At 48.7% G+C, this 22,183-nt stretch overlaps 1 protein-coding gene across 7 annotated transcripts in view; it reads left to right on the top strand.

Moving 5' to 3' along the window:
- Positions 1 to 22,183, top strand: part of LOC119458271 (glucoside xylosyltransferase 1) — a 364,373-nt gene that overhangs the window by 334,057 nt on the left and 8,133 nt on the right. For 5 of the 7 annotated variants that reach the window (XM_049670974.1, XM_037720106.2, XM_049670971.1 and 2 more), the window contains exon 5: positions 7,764 to 8,077. The exons of the other annotated variants lie outside the window; for them this stretch is intronic. In XM_049670974.1, the coding sequence (XP_049526931.1) occupies positions 7,764 to 8,077 (314 nt within the window). The remainder of the gene's footprint in view (positions 1 to 7,763; positions 8,078 to 22,183) is intronic. 7 annotated transcript variants of the gene reach the window in all.

The raw sequence follows: 22,183 nt of genomic DNA, 5'->3' as shown, positions 1-22,183 counted from the left end.
ATTATTTTTCTTTCAGCCTTTGCTGCACAATGCCTAGTTTTTTTCCTCAAGCTTCTTTGTTCCAAGTTTATGCCCCATAAGTTATTACTGGTACGATAGTGTCCTTTTTTTAAGAAACAATGGTAAGCTGCCAGCCATGCATCAGGAGTGGCCGCCAAATGCAATTTCTGTTATTTAGATTGTCTTCTCATGATGCAGTCCCCTCTGACCTATTGGCCTTAATATTCTTGAACAGGTTCAAGAGGCTGACAATGACGAACTCATTCATTCACCAGGCTAATGAGTATCACTTTAATTTTTGCTGGTTGGAGTGGTAAATCACCAATAGCTTGCAGATATATGATAGTAAATATTAGCAGCGAGAGAGTTTCCTCACCTTACTTTGGAACTGTAAATTCCAAATTAGGATTCAATGTTTGCGTGCCGTTTCTCTTGAGATGTCTTGCCATCACAGGGTCACATCGTGTACCAACATAGCTACATAAAAGATAAAGTGTGACCATGAAATGCTGTATATTTTCTTTCAGGTCAGCCTAGAGTATGTACAGCAGCTGTGCAAAATCGATGAAAGCACAGCCTCAAGCTTGCCCCGCGTTTAAAGCTTAAGCATAAAAACCCCAGTCATTATGACAAAATGAACGTTAAGCACAGCTTGTGCTTTGTTCAATCACAGTGTTCCAGCTGCTCTAAGGCTTCTGGTAGAGGAGAAGAAGATAGAAGACAAAGCCTTGACAACTGCTTGGTTTTTGGACAAAGTGTTTAGGTGGTTTTCCCTGATGACGTCAAAGACACCGACTCTGGCACTGAGTGATTTATGCCCTCAGAAAGGCAAGGAGACGGAGGCATTTTTTGGAGATTTTATTGAAATGTTCAGGAAGCTTCAAATTTTTGACCAAAGCAGGCCTAATGAATCATGGAAACCTGTGCAGACTGGCATGATCATAACTACGGCACTAAGTCTTCGCAAACTGTATGTTAGATCCAATGGCTTAAAGTTCCTGCTGCTAAGTCGCTTCTCCCAGGATGCCCTGGAAAATCTTTTCAGTGCTATACGAGTAAAATCGCCTGTCCCTAGAGCCAGATAATTTAGGACTTATAGTGCTTGCACAGTTCTTTAAACCACGCAAGCATGGAAGCTATAATACTGATGACTCTGTTCATTTGACGGATTTTCTGTTCTCGAGACCTTACTTAAGCGCAGAACTATAGCCCGTGCAGATGCCCATTATGACAGAGAATCTTGTACCAGAGGAGCAGAGAATCACTGGAGTACTTGACCAGAGAATCACTGAAGTACTTGGCAGGGTACATTGCTCAAAGTGTCAGGAAGAAGCATGGACTCTGTGACCATTGCAATACCACATTGGTCGAAACTGACACCACTCGGGCTGGCTTGCTTTTGCAGTTCAAAAACTATGTAGCCAACAAATCGTCCTTGTGCACACCATGAGTGTGTGTGTCCTTGTACACACACACTCATGTCCCTTTTAGAATGTGCAGAAACCTGCTACAGAAAAAATGAAACTTCACTTGTAGCAGGAAAACTTCCGCTAAAACACGTTGGTGATATGATTGCAGCAATTGAGCCTGCATTTTCAGCACTTCCTACGTGCCATGACGTTGCCAGTAAGGTTGTGCAGCAGTTTCTGTTGTGCAGACTACGCTTTAGCTTTCGTAAAAATAATGAAGAAATGCAGAAGAAAGCACCACAACGACCAAAGTGCGCATCGAAAAGTGTGGGTATGCGTGCGGCTGTCAGTAATGTAAAATAAGATGACTAAGAAGGACACTAAAAAGAAACTATTTTTAGAAAGAGTTAATTAGCCGTATACCTTAACAAATGCCACTTGCCACGAGAAGTGGCTTGGTAAGCCAGCAAAAATGCCTTGCAGTTACCCATGTTCGCTCGCTGTGTCATCGCGGCTTTTGACGGCATCTACTAGGTCCTAGTTAACAGTTCATTTGTAAAGATGGACTACGTTGTGTTCTAAACGAGCCAAGCTCTGAACTTGGGAAGCTTAAATGACATTTACTGTCATAACAAACCAAATTTAAGATAATCCTTCGAAATCCGTTACGCCACAATGATGTTTCGGTGTAGAAACAAAAAGACGGAACTTAAACCTCCATTTTCCTCTTTAATAATCAACCTATTACCAATCAGTCACCAAAGAGTTTGGGCAGATTACTTTATTAGTAAAAGTTCAGTTAGCGTTTCTCTTTAGTGTCCCTGTAGGTCTTTCTGCTATTGCAAAAAGTTTATTTTTAGAGGATTTATATAATTGCTTGCTCTTGAGAACCTCTGGTCATAACGAATACTGTGGTATCAGTGTAGTTTATCAGCTAGAGCTTACTGTGAAATAAATGTGAATGTAGCTTAAGTTTTCAGAAGCGAAGTGCGAACTCGGTAGTGGACTTTCCTTTCCTAGAGTAGAATGTGACAAAATTTTAAGTGGAATATAGTTTCGTGTATTAACTATGATGCTGCTTACCCAGAGCAATGTACATCTCATTCCTAGCAAGTGAAAAAGGCAGTATCACCATATTTTGCTGATTTATTGAGCTTTTATTACTATTTTAATATTGTTTATTACTGCCTATTTATTTTAATTTCTGTGTCAGTCGTTAAACGGTAAACAGGACGCTTGTTTACAAATTACAGTTGTGTGCAATTGACTATCTCTTATTCTGTCATATCTTAAATTTCTATTGAATAGTATGTCTATTTGTACTAGTCATAGTAGCTTTCCTGGCAATTTTATTTTTGTACTGTTGAAATACATATAACCTGGAGGGTGTGCTAACTCTTTAATCCCTGCAAATGACATGGCAGAGTTTGAACTGCATAAATTCATTTTCATAACACGTTTGCAGTTATTGTGCAAGTCCATAATTATTACAGCTCACTCTGTCATATTTTTAAATCCCACTTATAGACTAAGTTACATGTATTTGTCCTAGTCACAGTCTCCTGGCAAGTTCATTTCTGTTTTGTACAAGTAATAACCAGGAGGGTGTACCTCCAAGTTATTAAGTGCCTGCTTGTGACATGGCAGAGTGCAAAATGTATAAGGTTTTTAACATGTCAAGTGTTTGTTATTGTGCGTGTCCATGATCACTATATCTTGCTCTTTGTGATATTTTAAAATCTCATTTTCAGACATTAGTATTTGACCTGGCTACAGTAGCTTTCCTAGCAATTTTATTTCAGTACTGTATAATAAGTAATAACCTGTAGGGTGTACCTTCAGGTTATTCAGTACCTACTTGTTATATGGCAGAGTGCAAAATCTATAAAGGTTTCTTTTCACATGTCCAATGTTAGTGTGCATGATCACTGAAACATGGGTGACATTCATGGTACAAAATCTTAATGGGGTGTTCTTTAATTAGTGTATAGGTGTGTCAATAGAGCTTCTAGACTCCCATTGTGCCAGTGTTTCTCAAAAGCATAACTCTGCAGTTCATGCAAGATGAAAAGGGTAACAAAAGATGGAGACTTGCATAACAATGGATAAATAATGGAAGCCTCAACCCAGAGCAAACATTTCGACAAGAGCACGTGTCTTTGTCGGGACCTTGACGAAGGCCAAGTCCCTTTGCAGAAACATTGACTCTAGGATGAGGCTTCCTTTGTTTGTCCACAATTAACTCTGCAGTTGTAATGTTAAACACAGCCGTCGGGCTAGATGTTTCACTGTCGAATGCCTGCTGTTGTGTGAAAACTTGGTGTTGCAATAAAGACTGTTTCTTCAGTGGCGTATATTACTGTTGTGAAATAAATATGTTGCTTGCCTCCACATCTTACTTTGTGACTGCATGCTGTTCTGAAAATGCGAATTTTGCTGACAGCATGAAGCGATTCAGGGACAAATGGTATGGTGCCCCTTATACAGGGAGGCTGCAAAATAGTAATTTATTGCAAACCTGCTACAGCATGATTATGTCAACAGGTACAGCACCTCTATAATAAACAGCCTCGTACATCTTTCTATGCCGTGAGTGCTGTGATAAGAGCATCATTTAAAAAATAGAAGTGCTCAATGTTACAATTCCGTTTCAGAAACCTAGTTTTTACCGTGTCTTCGCAACTTTTTTTCGAAAATTTAATGATCCGATTCACATAAAGGGTATACAATAAAAGAAGCATGATCGAAAATAAATATAGGAAAACCGCACCACTGTTTAGTACTGGCAATGTCAACACAATACTCCAGAACACAGTAACAGATTGGAAATAAGTGCACTAAAAGGTTGACATTATCAAAGGTACAAAAAAAACATTCGTACACATTCTTTATAGCCGTATGCGGATACCTGCTTGAGTTTCGCGTGAATTAAAAGCTGTTAACCAGTCGTTTAGAATGTTACCTTCAGAGAGATTATTTGACAAATCGATGAGAACATTACAAGCACGCATTCGCAAACACGCCAATAGCCGCAAGACGCGAAGTTTGCTTGCAGCGGCCACTGGTGTTTTATCACTGGTACGTGACAGGCAACTTTATGAATCTACAATAAAATTACTGCTTACACTTCGCTCCGATTATACAGATAAACCAGCGCAGCAGTAAGCTGTTTACATTTGCTTGCTTTTGTACTTCGAAAGGACGCGAACGAGCACTACGAAGGCAGCCTGAACACCCACAGCACATGCCATCGGCTGTCAAGCTGCGTTTTTAGCGCAAACACAACCTAAAGACCCAGTTTTCATCTAAAAGAAGTTTCAAGCGAATTCACTGGGCGCATAGAAGTATATGTTTTCAGCAGCTCTGCACATAGCACTTGACGCAAGACGAAGTCCATAAAGCGACACGTAGAGCATCGGTTCGCGAGCATCGGAACCATCCCCGCACATTTTATACACTCTAAAAACAGTTGCACCCTTTGGGGTGCATTTTTGTCACACAAGAATAATCGTCATCTCTCTTGCTTGCGTTTCCTATCTTGAAAACTCTGCACTTGCTACTTTCCTGTCGAGAACGCTGTGTCACGCTGATAACGCTCTTGTCGTTCGTGACCGAGAAGTGCCGGGCGCACAGCGTTAAAGAAAGGAAAGTCACGCAAGTCAGATGACGATTATTGTTCTTTGGCAAAAATATGCCCCAAAGGGTGCAACTGTTTTTAGAGTATACGTTCCGTCGCTTACCGCGCTGTACGGTCATTACCGTCGATATCTCGGTGTCACATGTGACATTCACTTGGAAGAAAAACAGAAATATATACCAGTTTCGCGAAACAGAACGCGAAATCTAGGGGGGAAATCCGTCAGTTAACTCAACGCTACTCAATGCACGCTAGCTGGTACCGCTACAGCGCGTCGGCGGTCTGGAAGGGATATGGCCGCCGACACCCAATGTTGGCGGCGTGCCGCGTACCCTTGCGGTACTCTGAATATTTTTCCAGTGAGTCTATGCGCATAAAGCCCCTATATTTATAAAAGTAGCGCCATCCACTTCCCTCCTCCTCCGTTCCACTATCGCGCTCGAGGCGCGATATCGACAGTGGCGCCGCCTGCGTCGGGTCTGCCGTGGCAGACGACAGCTAACGCGCTACCAGAGGAAATCCGAGGAAAACTTCGATCGCGCCCTGCGGAGACGTTTTTGAGGCGCGATTTTGCTTCGTCAGTCAGTAACTGGTCTTAATAATGCCGTTTTGGAAGTAGCAATGCGACGATGCGACAGGCGCAAATATCAAGTGTGCAACAAGCGTTTGCGCACGCCGGATGGTAAACAAAAAAAAGCCTTTTGCCCTCGCCTTGTCGGTTGCGGCAACTTAAGGCGCAGCAGCATGCCATTACAACGAAGTTCTTGTCCCTAACACGTTTGATCCGTTTGTGCGTACAGCACTTTCGTCACAGAAGCTCGAGAATGGCAGTCGGAGCACGCTGGAAAGAAAAAAAATATACAAAAGTGCGACGCGAACTTCCACGTGACACGGATTGGCCAATGGGGGAGCGGAGGAGGCTGGGGCGACAGGAGGCGACTAAGAGAGGGCGAGGAGGAAGCGCCGGGGTGAGCGCGGTGGCGGCAAGATCTAAGAATGGCGCTACTTTTATAAATATAGGGGCTTTATATGCGCAGCGTTTCCCGCGCGCCCTCTCGCACACCGCTACCTGCTTGGCGTCTCTTCTCTTCGCTCTACTCAGCGGTACGGGTGTGCGCGCTACACACAGAAAAAAACAAAAAAAATGGCGCTAATGCAGTGGTAAACTCAGCGGTAATGCAGTTCCACTGAACGGGAAAGCTGGGCAAGTTCGGAGCAGCTATTGGCTGATGTTTCCTTTGTGTTTATCTTGTTTTATCCTGTGTTTATCTCGTGGCGACGCTGTCGACTGGCGGGCAGCTTGTGACGCTGGCGAGCAACGGCGTTTGGGCCTTCACGATGTTGGGATTAGCTTGCCTGCGCTGGCGAGCAACTTCAGCTTCTCGGGCGCGCACCGCTTGATGAGCCCTTCATCGGCGCTGTCGCTTCAAGCGCGAGCGCCCACTGTCGCTTCAAGCGCGCTTGCTGCTCGGCGTCCATGGCGGCAAACAGTGCTCCTGAGCGCGCGAACGGCTTTTCTAGGCGCGCCTTTCGTCTCCTGCCAGATGTCGCGCGCTGATTGGACACTGGAGTGGCGACGCGGTGAGCGGAATCCTTCCACTTGTGGGGTGATGGTGCCCTTTCTTGCGCTGCGCCGGCATCAGCCGGGCGTGTTGGAAGCGATTTTACCAAATTTCTGATAATTAATTCGAATAATTCGATTAATTCCTGTATTTTATGTTATTCTAAATCTATTTCGTTTAATTCTGCCTGGTTTTGCGCTGGTATTGGCATGTTTTGGCCCTGTATTGCGCTTGTGTTTACTGAACGTGACGACACGACACATTAGACGCCGACACCTCGGGCCCCTAATGTGCTCCGCACTTAACAGCATGACAACTATATGAAGACGATAGTGTGACGACAACAGAATCTGGGCTAAATTTGACCCCCTGGAGTAGTTTAAAGTGCACCTTGGTCTAAATACGCTTGCGTTTCTGCATTTCGCCCCCATCTAAATGCGGTGGCCGCGGCCGCGATTGAACCCGCGAAGTGGAGCTCATCAGAGCAACGGGATAGGTACTAAGCTGACGTGGTGGGTTGCATTTACATGTGGAAGTTAAAATCTGGTAACTGTGAGAAGCCGATTATTAATGTATGCTGGCGGTTGTTTTACAGGTATCCTTGTGAATGGCAAAATTACAAGAAGAGCTATAAAGGTTACAATTGCCTAACTTAGCAACAAAAAGACATGTCGCGGCTCTATATATAAACTGCACTTAACAAAAGATCTATACCGGACTAATTGATGTATATATTGTACTACGCTTTGAGATACAACAATAAAATTGTGAGAAGGTCATCGGCAATACCAAGGGTCACTTTACCGAATTGCGATTTCCCTTTTTTTTGGGGGGGGGGGGGGGGGCGGAGTTACGAATTGTAAACTTCGTGCTTCCATTCACTTTTGACCTACCGATTTCAGACAACTTTTGTAAAAACCAGTTCGAAATCAAAGTTCTCTTCGTTAGAGGCACTAGAATTAGGTTTTCTCTCAAATGTAACAAACTGCATCGAAATGAGTCCGACCGTCGTCTCAGGAAAGCATTCCTGCGTTTTACGTGCATTTGAATAGGGAAATTGGAAGCACGATGACCATGTGCAATGCGTCTATGTGTAATCATTTTCTTACGACAAGGTTCCTCATATTCCTCTTTCTTTCCTGTTCAATGGTGCAGCGTTAAATGCTGGGTTGCTGATGATGAACCTAACACGCATGCGTGCCTTCGGAATCGAGCGCCGTCTGCTGGAGCTCAAGCGGGAGTTCGAGGGCCGCATTCCGTTTGCGGACCAGGACTTGCTGAACATCCTGTTCACTCGATACCCGCAAGGGATATTCACCTTCACGTGCCGCTGGAACTTCCGCGGAGAGCACTGCCAAGGCGACGCCCTGTGCACTGACGGCCCAGTGGCAGTGGTGCATGCGTCGCGCAAGATGATTTCGGAAAAACTCGAGCCGGCATTTGTCACGCTCCACCAGGCCATGCAGAAGGTAAGTACATCGTCAATGATGAGCCCCGACACACTTGGATTTTCCATATTGGTCTCGGGATTCACCATATCCACAGGGCGTTCCAAAATGGAATGTCTGGGTACTTGGGTGCTGTTGGTGGTGGTAGTGGTGGTGCTGGTTCTCAAAACGCGACTCCCTGCACCGAAAGCTTAACAAGAGGTCATTTGGTTACCCCTCTCTTGACTAACACACATTGGGTAATCCAATATGCGCGTCTTGCTTCAAAATAAAAGTCTTAATGTACGTAGGTAATATACCTCGGTTAAAGTGACCAAAGGCCAAAGAAACAAAGGACACGTATGGGGTAACTCCCTTTTTACAAGTTATTATTCTGAGGCTAAAACGGCGCAAGAAATTCCGGTACACTAGTGATAGACAGTGACAAGTTTCAGGCACGAAACAAACATGTATAATTAAAAAACAATCACAATAAATTTTTGATTTGCCTCGCAACGTTTCAAACGCAATGGTAAGCTCGGCGGTAATGCAGTTCCACTTAGCGTGAAAGCTGGGGAAGTGCGGAGCTGTGATTCGCCCGTGTTTCCCTTGTGTTTAACTTGCGTTTAGCTATTCTTTTCACGATGTTGGGATTAGCTTGCGTGCGCTGGCGAGCAAGGGCCGTATTCTGAAACGTTCCACTTCGGCGAAATTTCTTTTTCGCCTTCAGGCGCGCGATGATTCACTGTTTCAGCTAAATTGATTGAGCTGATTGGCTGGTTGAGCCCAACGTCATTAAATTTTACTCAACCAGCCAATCAGCGCGCGCCTGAAAGCGAAAAAAGAAATTTCGCCGAAGTGGAATGTTTCACGATACGGCCCCAACTTCAGCTTCTCGGGAGCGCACCGCTTGTTCAGCGATGCGTCGGTGCAGTCTTTCACGGGCGAGCGCCCGCTGTCGCTCCAAACGTGCTTGCTGCTCGGCGTCCATGGAGAGAAAGAGCGTCCCGGAGTGCCGGAACGGCTTTTCTAGGCGCGCTCCTCCTCTCCTACAAGATGTAGCGCGCTGATTGGACGCTGGAGCAACGGCGCGGCGAGTGGAATTCTTCCACTTGTGCGCTGGTGGCGCCCTCTCTTGCGCTGCGCCGCTCTCAGCCGGGCGTGTTAGAAGCGATTTTAAGGTATTTCTGTTCAATAATTCCATTATTTCGTGAGTATTCCGGTATTTTATATCATTCTGAATCTAGTTAGTTTAATTTTACCTGGTTCTGCACTGGTATTGGTATGTTCGCGCCCAGTTTTGCGCTTGTGTTTTCTGAGCATGACATGACAAATGACACATTAGACGCGCGGCCAGAGGCTCAAGCGCTAGACGAAATCCTTAAAAGGCTGCAGATACTCGAAAACGAAAACGCCCAGCTTAGGCATACCATCACTAGAATAGAGAATGAAAAGAAAGCGCTCGAACAACAAGTTAACAAATTCAAAGAGGCGGACCACGATGCCGACATCAGCATGACGAATAACACACCCATCCCGACACACCCGGCAGCCGAGGGAGCTTCAGAGAACGAGACCCCGGTTACCCCAAAGACGACCGGAGCCAAGAAACGCAAGAAAAAGTCGGGCGACAATGACCCGTTTCCTAAAATCTTCGAGAATAAGCTATATCAATTTCTCAGCGCCATGTCGCCGATGGGATTCGATGCGGAATCAATCAAGAAAGGTCACAATAGACTAGTCAACTCTATGAAACCTCCGCTCGCAGTATCGACGCTTTAGAAAAGACCACTGCACCGGAGTCACCCGAAAGGGTCATCAACACACACCCGACATCACCCATGAACCCCCCTAACATCAGGAGACACCCCGCAGGCAGCAGCCTACTTACCAGTCCCGTCACCAACGCGGCCGCAACAAGGATTTAAGATGGAGGGCACTAACGACTGCCCCCGGGCCAACAGGCCTACACAAAAGCACGTCAGGCAAGACAAACTTGTTATTTGGCAATGGAATTCTCGCGGATATCGGAACAAAAAAGCGGTGCTGCAGCAACACATTAAACACTCTCCGGACAAGCCGGACATCATTCTCGTACAGGAAACCAACAAAGAATCCCCTACATTATCGGGCTACGAGGCAGTGACGGTACACCCCGTAAAGGGATGCAGCGGTCTCGTCACTCTCGTTAATAACAAGCTAGCGTGGGTAGACATCGACAGGAGCAAACCAACGAACAGGTGCGAACACTTACTAATAGAAGTGCACCCAAGAGGAAAGAAAGTGAAGAGCGTATTCGTCCTGAATCTCTACAGTAGCCCGAGGCACAAGAATCAAAACTTCCGAAAAATTCTGAGGAAGGCCAGGGACAAAACCGGACTTAACCCCCTAGTCATTGCCGGTAGCTTTAATGCCCCCCGCAAAGGGTGGGGCTACGGCGCCACCAGCGCCAAAGGTCGAAATTTGGCCTAGAACACGGACAAGTTGCGGCTTGCCCTGATTACATCCGCTGTCCACACCACCAGAACAGGCAACTAGGTCTCGAGAGATACCACTCCGGACCTAGCCTTCCTATTGAACGCCGAAGGGGCAACCCGGCTGAGCACCGGCGACGATCTTGGCAGCGACCACTACATTGTCGAAGTCACGTTTCCCGTCTTGGAGGTCTTGAAGCACCCCCCGCGAAAGTGGAGGTACACCGATTGGGACGCATTCAGACAGAAACGCGAAGCGCGAACCGAAACACCTGGCTTGCTCGAACAATAGGCGCGGGAGCTGAAGGAGGATGTGCAAAGTGCCTCGAAGGAGGTCGAAACGGACCAACCTACGGAAGACATGGACGCCAGATTGGCACACCTTATCGAAGCGAAAGCGGCCCTGCTGGGGGGATGGAAAACGCAGAGACTCAACAGGCGCCTCAGGAAGAAAACCTTCGACCTTAACAAGAACATAGAACAACACTGCGCTGTTCTATCCAACCAACAATGGGACGAAGTCTGCGCGAAGGCGGACGGCACCATGACCTCGACAAAGACGTGGAACCTCTCCAAGAACCTCCTCAATAAAGCTCAAACCAAAAACGGTAGGTCCAAAGAATCGGACAAGATCATCAAGAAAGAACTCGAGAGTTCCACGGAGAAGGAAATCATGGATAACTTGGCACGCAAATACATGCCGCTGCTGTCTGGCAATCGGGCATGGACGGCCGCAACCCTGTAGACGGGCACGGAAAATCCCCACCTGGACGAACCCATCATGGTCGAGGAGGTGAGATCCGTTCTTTACAACCTGAACGGAAGGTCCGCCCCCGGGCCAGATGGCATCACGAACAAGTCGCTCCGAAACCTGGACGACAGCTCGATACGGTTTCTGACGGACCTCTTCAACGAAGTCTGGGACACGGGCGTAGTGCCGCAGGATTGGAAAGCTGCCATGGCGGTCGTAATCTCCAAGCATAACAAGCCGGGCGGAATCGAGAACTTCCGGCCTATCTCGCTTACCTTCTGCCTCGGCAAAGCGATGGAACACGTCGTGCACAACAGGATCTCCAGATACCTGGAAGACGCCGGCGCCCTGCCACACACCCTCATTGGGTTAAAACCGAGACTCTCCACGTAGGATGCCATTGCACTCATTAAGCACCAAATAATCGATGACCAGATCAGGAACGCCAAGGCCATCCTGGGACTGGACCTAGAAAAGTTCTTCGATAACTTGTCCCACAAGTTCATCGCCGACACGATATCCCCACTCGACCTCGGATGCAAGTTCCACGCTTACGTAAAATCGTTTCTTCACGACAGGACAGCCACCTGAGGAGCCTGTCTGAGCCTGTCCGACCTGGCTTCGGACGAGCTCACACTTGACGACAGAGGCACCCCGCAGGGTTCAGTCATCTCTCCCATGCTATTCAACTTGGCTATGGCGGGTTGGCCGACAGATTCAATCAGATTCACGGCATCGAACACACCTATTATGCTGACGATATAACCCTGTGGGCCACTAAAGGCATGCCGGGCACAGTGTTGCCAGGTTTGGCTATATATAGCCAAATTGGGCTACGGGAAAACTTTTGTGGCGTCGACTTGGACGAGTTGGCTATGTGGCTATATTTGGGCTACTGAAAATCTGCGACTTGGCTGTGTTTGGGCTATAAGTCGCACCCTAATCCATGCTCCAGAGGTGGCTCTGATCGAGTAGAAGCAAATCTCGAAGGCTGTGTTTTAGCTGGCTGAGCCGGCCACGTGGCTGAGCGTATGTGCGTGCGCGAAATGACCCCCCCCCCCCACCCGCCTTTCCTTCCCTCTCTGCGACGTTGTCTGAGCCGGTGGCTTTGATCTTTGATGCACTTAAACTTACACCCTGCTTGACCGTTAGGCACATGATCCCCGGGCATCGGGATGAACCTGGGAGTAGTGGGTTTTTCACAACACACTGTACTTACTAACGTGGCTATGCTTAGGAAGGGAGAGCAATAACATAGGTTCGGGGCCGTCGGGCGATCGTGGCGCCGACATGAAAGACGGGAAGCACGGGTGGATGACACGCTCTAGTGTGTTGTTCATGACCATGTTTTCCGGATGAAGTATCGCGCCGGGCACAGCTTTCGACCTAATCCACGTTTCTGGTGCGAAGCCTTACTGCCATTTTCCTTTTCCAGCTAGATGAATTTTTCTTCGTGCTTAGATTCGAGATTAATTTCGATGGGCTCGACGTAAGATCGGATCCTCCTCAGAGAGGAGAAGCCAAACATGGGGAAATGGGCCAAATATGCGAGAACGTATAAAATAGAATGGGAGCAAGACCCCGAGCCAAAGGTGGGTTCTGGTGATCTTACTTCTAGATGTTTTGTCCGTAACGTCACGGATGCAGAAACTCATTCTGCTAATATCGAAACATGTTTGTCACGATGACATCAGTGCACCCCGTCACATGAACTTCACCCACCGTGTTAGCTTGTGAGGTGTCGTGCTGCTGTCTTGAGGACGCGGGTTTGATGCTCGGCCACGGCGGCCGCATTTCGATCAAGGCGAAATGCAGGAACACCCGTGTACTTAGGTGTACGTTAAAGAATCCGAGGTGGCCAAAATTAATCCGGAGTCCCCCACTGCGTCATGCCTCCCAATCATATCGTGGTTTTGGCACGTAAAACCCCAGCAATTATTAGAGCTTTAGAATAGGGGCCTCTAACGTATTGGGGCCCAAAGAAATAGCGTCGAAGCCACTGCGCATGCGCAAGACGGAAACTGTGTTTAGGTTTAGCGTCGGGCACACTATTTCAGCGATTTAGTTGGATCCCCAAAAGCTGCCCCAAAAGCTTTCGTCAATTATCATGGCGGCGCCCATTGAAGCGACGGCTCTAACCTAACACAAAACTGGGCTCGATTCGTGGTAATGCGTAAAGTTCGTACGCTAGAAGAAGTGATTGCGGTTATCGCTTTCTCTCAACTGGCATGTGTAATGAAGATTGATTCATTATACGCCACTGATTCCGAATTCAATTGTCCATTTCATGGCTCGTAGGCCTATCACGGATTGACTTGGCTGGGTGAAGGTGCGTAAAGTTGGTTGGTAAAGCGCTACAAGGTTCACGCTGCTAATGGAATACGTTCTAAATTGTAATTAAAGGCGGAAATACGAAAGTCTAAATTAATTTTCTTATCATGAAATGGTATATTTTATTTTAATATTTATAACAGCTTTTCTTTGACGCCATAGTGACGCTGCAAACGCAACACGCAATCGGCAAACGCAAAATGCCTATTCCAAAACTCTTCATTCCTGCATGCCCCAACGCTAACACCCGCAAATTTCTCTTTGGGGCCCCTATTCTAAAACTTTATTAGCCATCACCATGGTTTGCTTTTTGCCAGTAACCCGTTTTCACAGCATTAACACTGTTATCAATTTGTTGTTTACCATTGCTCTTTGTGCGCCATCGCGGCTTTTACCCTTTCGAGCGAGGTAGTTCGGGACGTGCTCGTCACCGAAAACGACTGCGTGCTTCTTACATTAGTGTGCCGGTTTGCGCAGTAACGTTTTAAAGCGCCGCTTACACCGATTCAGACAGTGAGTGGCCTATCTGTTGCCTGTCCCTTTTTTTTAACGCATGTTCATGGCGTGCGAGAGACCTAACATGCCGGCCAAGTTGATGTAAAGTGACACTATATAGGTAGTGTGTGTCCCAGCTAATCAGGCACAAGCTAATTGGACGAAAAAAAAAGTTGTCGCAGTTTCACCTGAAAGGTGAAGCATCAATTGCGATAGCAAATTTGTAGAGAGATATACGGAGTAATGATATTAGCTTTATCAGCTGTATAAACTTGGACATGCAGCAGCACCGGCAACGCGCCGAACTGTTGTCGACGCCGTCGGCATTTTGCCCGCGTTCGCTCAAAATGCGTGCGGCGTTGGTGACTGTTGCCGGAGCCTCTGATATAAATAGGCACTTGGTGCCGCAGCTAAACGTCGCCTCCCTTCCCTCCTCCTTCCCCCCCTCCCCCACGGCCTCTCGCGCATCGGAAGAAGGCGCGTTTGCTCTACATATATGGTGATTGTAAAGCAGGAAAGAGACGCCTACTTCTGCAGCCCTTAAGGAAGCACGGCGCAGAACGCGCGTTTGTTCTCCGCCGTGCGTTCACTCCCCGTGAAAGAGCGCGTCCCTCGCGCCCTTTCACTCGCACATACAGCGTTCGGCGGCGCGCGGCCACGATTTCATCTCCATTGACGTCATACGGAACCTCACGGCGACGGCGACGGCGACGGCGACGCCGACGGCAGAAATCTGCTTTTGAGTGTCCATATAATTGCTATCGCAATAAAACAAAAAAGAGAAAACAAGATAGAACAATGCGACAAATACCGCGAGATATCGTAGCGCGAAAGACTTGTTTTACCTCTTCAAAAAAGAAGCCGTGAGCACGTCGCCGTCGCAGATCGCTGGACAGCTGAACTTCTACGCCGTAGGCACAGATGACGGGAGAGATTGATGATGCTAAACATTATTTTGCATTCATGACAGCTATAAAGCAGAGTTTGTAGTTAATGTTACTGTAAATAACCAAAAATAATAACTTAGTACTATCTATCATAAAATAAAAGCAGTGATTTCACCTTCTGCGGTGATTCGCTGGAACTTGAGAGCTTCCGAGCCCAATCAAAAAGTGTTCTTGTGAAGCATGATGTCGCTGTTGTTGATGTAAAATGCCGACCGTCCCGGCGGCACGGACATTTTGTTACGACGGGTTGTGCAAAAAAGGTTTGCTGTAGTCGACTGTGAAAATGTATACACAAATAAAATTGCAAATAAAAAAGTTGTCGTAGTTTCACCTGAAAGGCGAAGCATCAATTGCGATAGCAAATTTGAAGAGAGCTATACGGAGTAATGATAGCAGCTTTATCAGCTGTATAAACTTGGACATGCAGCAGCACCGGCAACACGCAGAACTGTTGTCGACGCCGTCGGCGTTTTGCCCGCGTTCGCTCAAGATGCGTGCGGCGTTGGTGACTGTTGTCGGAGCCTCTGATATAGATAGGCACTTGGTGCCGCAGCTAAACGTCGCCTCCCTTCCCTCCCTCTCCCCTCCCCTCCCCCACGGCATTTCGCGCGTCGGAAGAAGGCACGTTTGCTGTACATATGTGGTGATTGTAAAGGAGGAAAGAGACGCCTACTTCTGCAGCCCTTAAGGGAGCACAGCGCAGAACGCGCGTCTATTCTCCGCCGTGCGCTCACTTCCCGTGAAAGCGCGCGTCCCTCGCGCCCTTTCACTCGCACATACAGCGTTCGGCGCGCGGCGACAATTTTATCTCCATTGACGTCATACGGAACCTCACGGCGACGGCGACCGCGACGCCGACGGCAGAAATCTGCTTTTGAGTGTCCATATAATTGCTATCGCAATAAAATGGCTATATTTGGCTACGAAATATGTTGCACTTTTTTTCTGTTTGGCTACATTTGGGCTACCACTTCTCTAGCTTTTGGCTACGCCACCTCGTCGGACCTGACAACACTGACCGGGCATAATTCAGGACAGAGTACAGGAAGCTGTCTTCGTGGTGGAGGAGTATCTGGTCCTCGCTGGCCTCGGATGCTCGCCGGCCAAGTCGGAGCTCCTCATGCGACGCCCTGTTCATAAGGGTAGGAGACCTTACTCCACTAACAACGACTTCAATCAGGACATCACGGTCCAAACCAGCACGGGCACCGCCATTCCGAACGTCAGCCACATCCGAATCCTGCGACTAACGATCAAAGAAAAAAGTTGTCGCAGTTTCACCTGAAAGGTGAAGCATAAATTGCGATAGCAAATTTGTAGAGAGATATACGGAGTAATGATATTAGCTTTATCAGCTGTATAAACTTGGACATGCAGCAGCACCGGCAACGCGCCGAACTGTTGTCGACGCCGTCGGCATTTTGCCCGCGTTCGCTCAAAATGCGTGCGGCGTTGGTGACTGTTGCCGGAGCCTCTGATATAAATAGGCACTTGGTGCCGCAGCTAAACGTCGCCTCCCTTCCCTCCCCCTTCCCCCCCCTCCCCCACGGCCTCTCGCGCATCGGAAGAAGGCGCGTTTGCTCTACATATATGGTGATTGTAAAGGAGGAAAGAGACGCCTACTTCTGCAGCCCTTAAGGAAGCACGGCGCAGAACGCGCGTTTGTTCTCCGCCGTGCGTTCACTCCCCGTGAAAGAGCGCGTCCCTCGCGCCCTTTCACTCGCACATACAGCGTTCGGCGGCGCGCGGCCACGATTTCATCTCCATTGACGTCATACGGAACCTCACGGCGACGGCGACGGCGACGCCGACGGCGACGGCGACGCCGACGGCAGAAATCTGCTTTTGAGTGTCCATATAATTGCTATCGCAATAAAACACAGCAACACCATCACGGTACAAAAACTGGTTGGCCGAACGAAAAACGCATTGGGTTTGATCCGACGAATAGCCAACGGACACATGGGCTTAAGGGAACACAATCTAACAAAACTCGTCCAAGCTTCGTCACCTCTCCCTTTGCGTACGTGGCAGCCATGCTCAGTTGCACTAGAACAGAAAAAGTGAAGCTGAACGCACAACTGTGTAAAGTCACTAAACAGTCCCTTGGCACAAGCTCGCTGCGCTCGGCATTCACAACACCATCGATGAAATCGCAGAGGCACAGTGCAAGCTCGTCAGACTATCAGGCACACTGGCCCGCCAGGATATCTTGGCCAAATTGGGCCACGACCCGACCCTTATGAAGCAGGACCACGTGGACATCCCTAGGGACCTTGGCAACAAGATCACGATCATACTTAGCCCCAGAAAGGTACATCCAGAAAACAAGGAAAGATGACGGCCAGGGGAAAGTGTCTTCTCTCACAAGCCCATAGGACTCCGGACTGCTCCGCCTTCGTATATGCGGCGGCGTACACCGGGAACAAGGATTTCGTTACGACGGTGGTAAACGGCTGTGGCGACGCCGCCAATTCGGCATCCACCACCGCCCGGAGATCGGAAGACGGCAGAACAGGTCACGATCGCTCTGGCCCTCGCGGAACACAACCTCACCCACGTCTAGAGCGACTCGATTACAGCGGTCAGGGCCTTTCAAAGGTGTACGGTCTGCACCCAAGCTCAATCCTCACAAGTAATCCTATTAACCGTCACATCGTCTACTGATTTCCAGCCCTTCTAAGATAGAAAGTGGAAGGACTGCTCAATCTCAATGAGGTTGCGCACGGGGCAGCGTGAGCCCTTACCGCTCCCCTGATCGACCCACCCACGAATCGCGACGCCCCCTCCATATACCACGAAATCACTAAACACTACCGACTTCTACACCGCAGCCTCAATCGGACTCAAGCGGTCACTCTGCGCATGTTACAGATACATACCCTACACAAAACAGACTTCACCACTACCTACCTGAGCTTTACGACAGATCTTACTGCGATAGCTGTTATTCACCTTTAAACGTCTTCCGCCTTCTCTGGCCGTGCTCGCGAGCTCACCCCGACTTTGAGGAAGAAAAGAATAACTTCGATCAAGCCATCAGGAGCGACCAACTCGCTCGTCAACTCTGGGCAGTCCAGCGAGTCCAGGACGCCGCCGCCGCCTCGGCTCCCGGTCCCGTCGGGGGAGAAACCCACTTCATAGGGGTCGACGATCCTGTAAGACTCTCAGGACCTTTCGATAAAGTTTATTTCATTCATTCATTCATTAGACGCCGACAGCCCGGGCCCCTAAAGTGCTCCGAACATAGAACAGCCGTAATCAAGCGAACACTGCACACGCTTTACGAGCAATTAAAGCATGCAATATAATGACGCGTGTACTTCTTTATCTTTCTCCGGTGACCGCTTTTCACCGGCTAACGAATGTTAAACGCTATCGCTCGGTGCATATTGGCGTGTATAGGAAGTTTCGCGAATGTTGTCGATAGTTATATCCTTTGGCTGTTGTCACCAAAGCTTTTGTAATCTGACTGTACGTGAAAGGTGAATTTTCTAGTACTTTCTGGAAGGCACGCGGTCACCAGATTAGGCTGCAACCTCCAACGAGTCATGTATAAATGGCCGATGCGCTTCATCTGCAGATTTCGATGATCGCCGACTGTGCACGCCACTAGCGTTGTACTTCGAATGTCACTTGCTTTTGTGGGCACAGGTTCGGCCAATAAAAAGTTTGCTTCGTGATTTACAGTTCTTCTACTGCGTTCTTCACTGTCACTACAACGTGACATCTGGTGGAGGTGTGGGTTAGGGGCTGTCGTGAACGGTAATTTTTGCCGTGCAAATTCATATCAGTGTTATCACGTGTCATCCAGCTGTCCGGATTTGGGGGCCTTCCCAAGCAGTCGTTACTTTCCTGAGCTTGACGGTAAACTCTCGAATGACGACAGAGTAGTCGGTGCCTGTGTCGAAGGCCATGACGTTTGGCCATCGTTAAACACGTCAAAGTCGGTAGTTCTTCGTTTTGCTTTGAATTTAGGTCTTGGCGTTGGATCACGGCTGCGTCGCGTTGATCTGTGGCTCGTACGTCTCGTACGTCACGTCGTCAGGTCTTCTTTTGTCGGCGTATTTCTGGCTTCGGGGCTTCGTCGGGATGGCGACGTGTCGTTGCTAAGTCGTCGAGATAGACCTTGAAGCGTCGTCGGCGGAGGATCTTCGGTATTTAGACGTGCAGCACCTCCATCGGTTGCTGCTTTTAGTTTTGCGCATATGGGCTTACGGACAGGCCCTGGGCTGGGCCGGTGTACGGTCGGCACTGCGGCAACAGGTAGCGGCCTGGTGACATCGAATGGGATGGTCGTCATGGACGCAACTACCTTACCCTCTACGCCGAAACGAAAGCCCAGCCCAAAGGCAGTGCGGCAGAAGTAGCAAATATTTTATCGGGAATATCTTGCTGCGACAAGGTGCTCCATACGGCTTTATTACCGATAGAAAAACGACTCTTAAAGCAGCGCTTACTCAAGTCATTCTGCAATATTGAAACGCATACGTCCTTTTCTTTCTTCGGTCACCACTTATAACCGGTTAACAAATATTAAACGCTTTCGCTCGACGCTGGACGCACCTGCATGTATCGAAAGTTTCTAGAATGTTATCGATAGTTCTATCCGTTGGCTGTTGTCACCAAAGCTTTTGCAATCTAATTGCATGCACGACGTGAATTGGGTACTACTTTCTGGAGCCACTCGAGAACAAGCGATTCCACTGAGTGGTGTATAAAAGCCGACGCGCTGAACCCGCAGAGAAGATTTTCGAAGATCGCCGACTGTGTTCGCCGCTACTATTCTGCTTTGAATGCCAATTGCCTTTAGGGGCACAAGTTCGCCTAATAAAGAGTTGGTTTCGTTGTTCACAGTTTTGGTACTGCGTTCATGACCATCACTACAACGGGACATTTGGTGGAGGTGCTTCTGCATTCATGAACCGGCCGCGATCCAAGCCAGAACCGCCAGGGCATCAACCACGTCACCACGGACCAGCGAGCTAGCCCCAGGCTACAACAATTGCCGCCGGAGAACGGACTTCTGCCTGAGCCGACAGAAAAGATCGTGAGAAAGTCAACTGTCACGATGACGTATGCAGCATCCCCTGCAGCCATCGCACTGAAGCAACCCAGGGAGCCGGCTACCTTCCGTGACGCTTCATCGTAGGAGCCGAAAACATGGCTCAAGACTTTCGAAAGGATCTCAGTCTTCAACAACTGTACCACTGCAAATAAGTTGCGTCATGTATACTTCTCCTTGAAGGATGCCATGAGGACTTGGTTCGACAACCGGGAGTCCACTCTTACAACGTGGAATCTGGTTCGCAATAATTTCCTTATGACCTTCACGAGCGTTGTCAGAAAAGAAAGGGCCGAAGCTCTACTGGAAGCCCGCATGCAGCTACCTAACGAGAACTTTGTCATCTTTACGAAAGAAATTCAACCGTCTTTTCCACCATGCCCAGAAGTGTCCGAGGATAATAAAGCTTTCCTACTCATGCGTGGTGTGAAGCAAGAACTTTTCGCCGGAATGATACGGAAACCACCGAGACTGTCGAAGAGTTGCTACGTGAGGCCAGCAGCATCGAGAATGCACTCCACATGCGGAAGACGCAATTGAACCGCCACACACTTACAAGAAACTACGCCGAAATTCAATCTCTGGGCACCGACGACTGGGCTCGACCACCACAGTGGTCGTGCGGGAGGATCTTCAGAAGTGGGTCCTTTTATCACAGCCTCAAACGTCTTCAATTACCCACCTGCTACGCGAGGAGATCAAGCAGTCGTTAGGAGGCCCTGAACCACTGCAGCCTCAGCCAGAAGCGCTGAGCTACGCCGCTGCCGCTCGGCATCACACTCCCCCTCCGCGCCCCCGTCAGGAGCCGCCGCAATTCCGTCGCCAGACGCCGCCGCCGTGCAGCCATCCCAACCGCCCGTCGGCCATGGCAACGCCCCAAGGAAGACAGACATTTGGTGCGCTCCAGCCTACCACCCGCTCTGATATCACTGTGGAGAAGCCGACCATTTATGCCGCCGATGCCCATACCGCGACTTGGCACGACTGCGAGGGTTTGCCGTGAACTCGCAGCGCCCACAGCAAGGTGAACGGACTAGTGATAGCAAGTCATGAGTACTCACCCTGAAGCCGGAAAACTGTCGGTTCGCTTACAATAAGCTTCTGTTCCTGGATTACGTCATCAGAAAATGTGGATTCCGTCCTGAGCCGCCGAAGACATTTGCCATCGCTGACTTTCCTCAGCCTGCCGACAAGAAGGGAGTGCGCAGATTCTGTGGCCTGTGAATATATTACAGGCACTTCGTCAAAGACAAAATCCGACGTCGACTTCAAGTGAGAAACGCGGCGAATCGAAGCATTCGAAGAGCTTAAATAAATGGCGCCTGCACTCACCACTGGTACTCGCCTACTTCAGTGAAGACGCCGACCCCAAAATTCACATCGACGCAAGTAGCCTAGGCTTCGACGCCGTCCTAGTGCAAAGGAAAAATGATTTAAAAGTTTTATTGCTTACGCTAGCCGGTCGCTGTCGAAAGCGGATTCCAATTATTCTACGACGGAAAAAGAGTGCCTTGCCATCATTTGGGATACCACGAAATTCCGCCCTTACCTATACCGCAGGCCGTTCAAAGTCGTAAGCAACCATCATGCCTTGTGTTGGCTAGAAAACTTAAGGGACCCTTCAGGACGCCTCACAAGATGGAGTCCTAGACTCCAGGAATATGACATCTTACAAGTCCGGACGGAAGCACTCTGATGCCGACTGCCTACTGCGCGCCCCCTGTGACCCGCCGCTTTCCTGGGAACAATAAGCACGGACGACGTCGCTGAACAGAAATGAGCAAACCCGGAGCTAAAAAGCCTCATCGAGTACTTCGAAGGCCACACTAACGTTGTTCTTATGGAATTAGGCGAGGATTGTCCTCGTTTTCCCAGCAAAACCACGTACTCTTAAAGAAGAACTTCTCATTAGTCCGCGCCAACCACCTTCTTGTGCCCTCAGCGTGCGTCTAGAGGTTCTGCTGCCCTAGATGACGAGCCGACCGCTGGACACCTCGGATACTCCCGTACACTATCAAAGATACAAGAGAAGTGTCGCAGCGTTGATGTGCCGACGCACCAACGACGACAAAGTCCGCGAAGGCG

This window comes from Dermacentor silvarum, chromosome 7 (assembly GCF_013339745.2).
Source record: "Dermacentor silvarum isolate Dsil-2018 chromosome 7, BIME_Dsil_1.4, whole genome shotgun sequence".
Classification (NCBI taxonomy): Eukaryota; Metazoa; Arthropoda; class Arachnida; order Ixodida; family Ixodidae; genus Dermacentor; species Dermacentor silvarum.
This window is presented reverse-complemented; position numbering and strand designations above follow the sequence as displayed.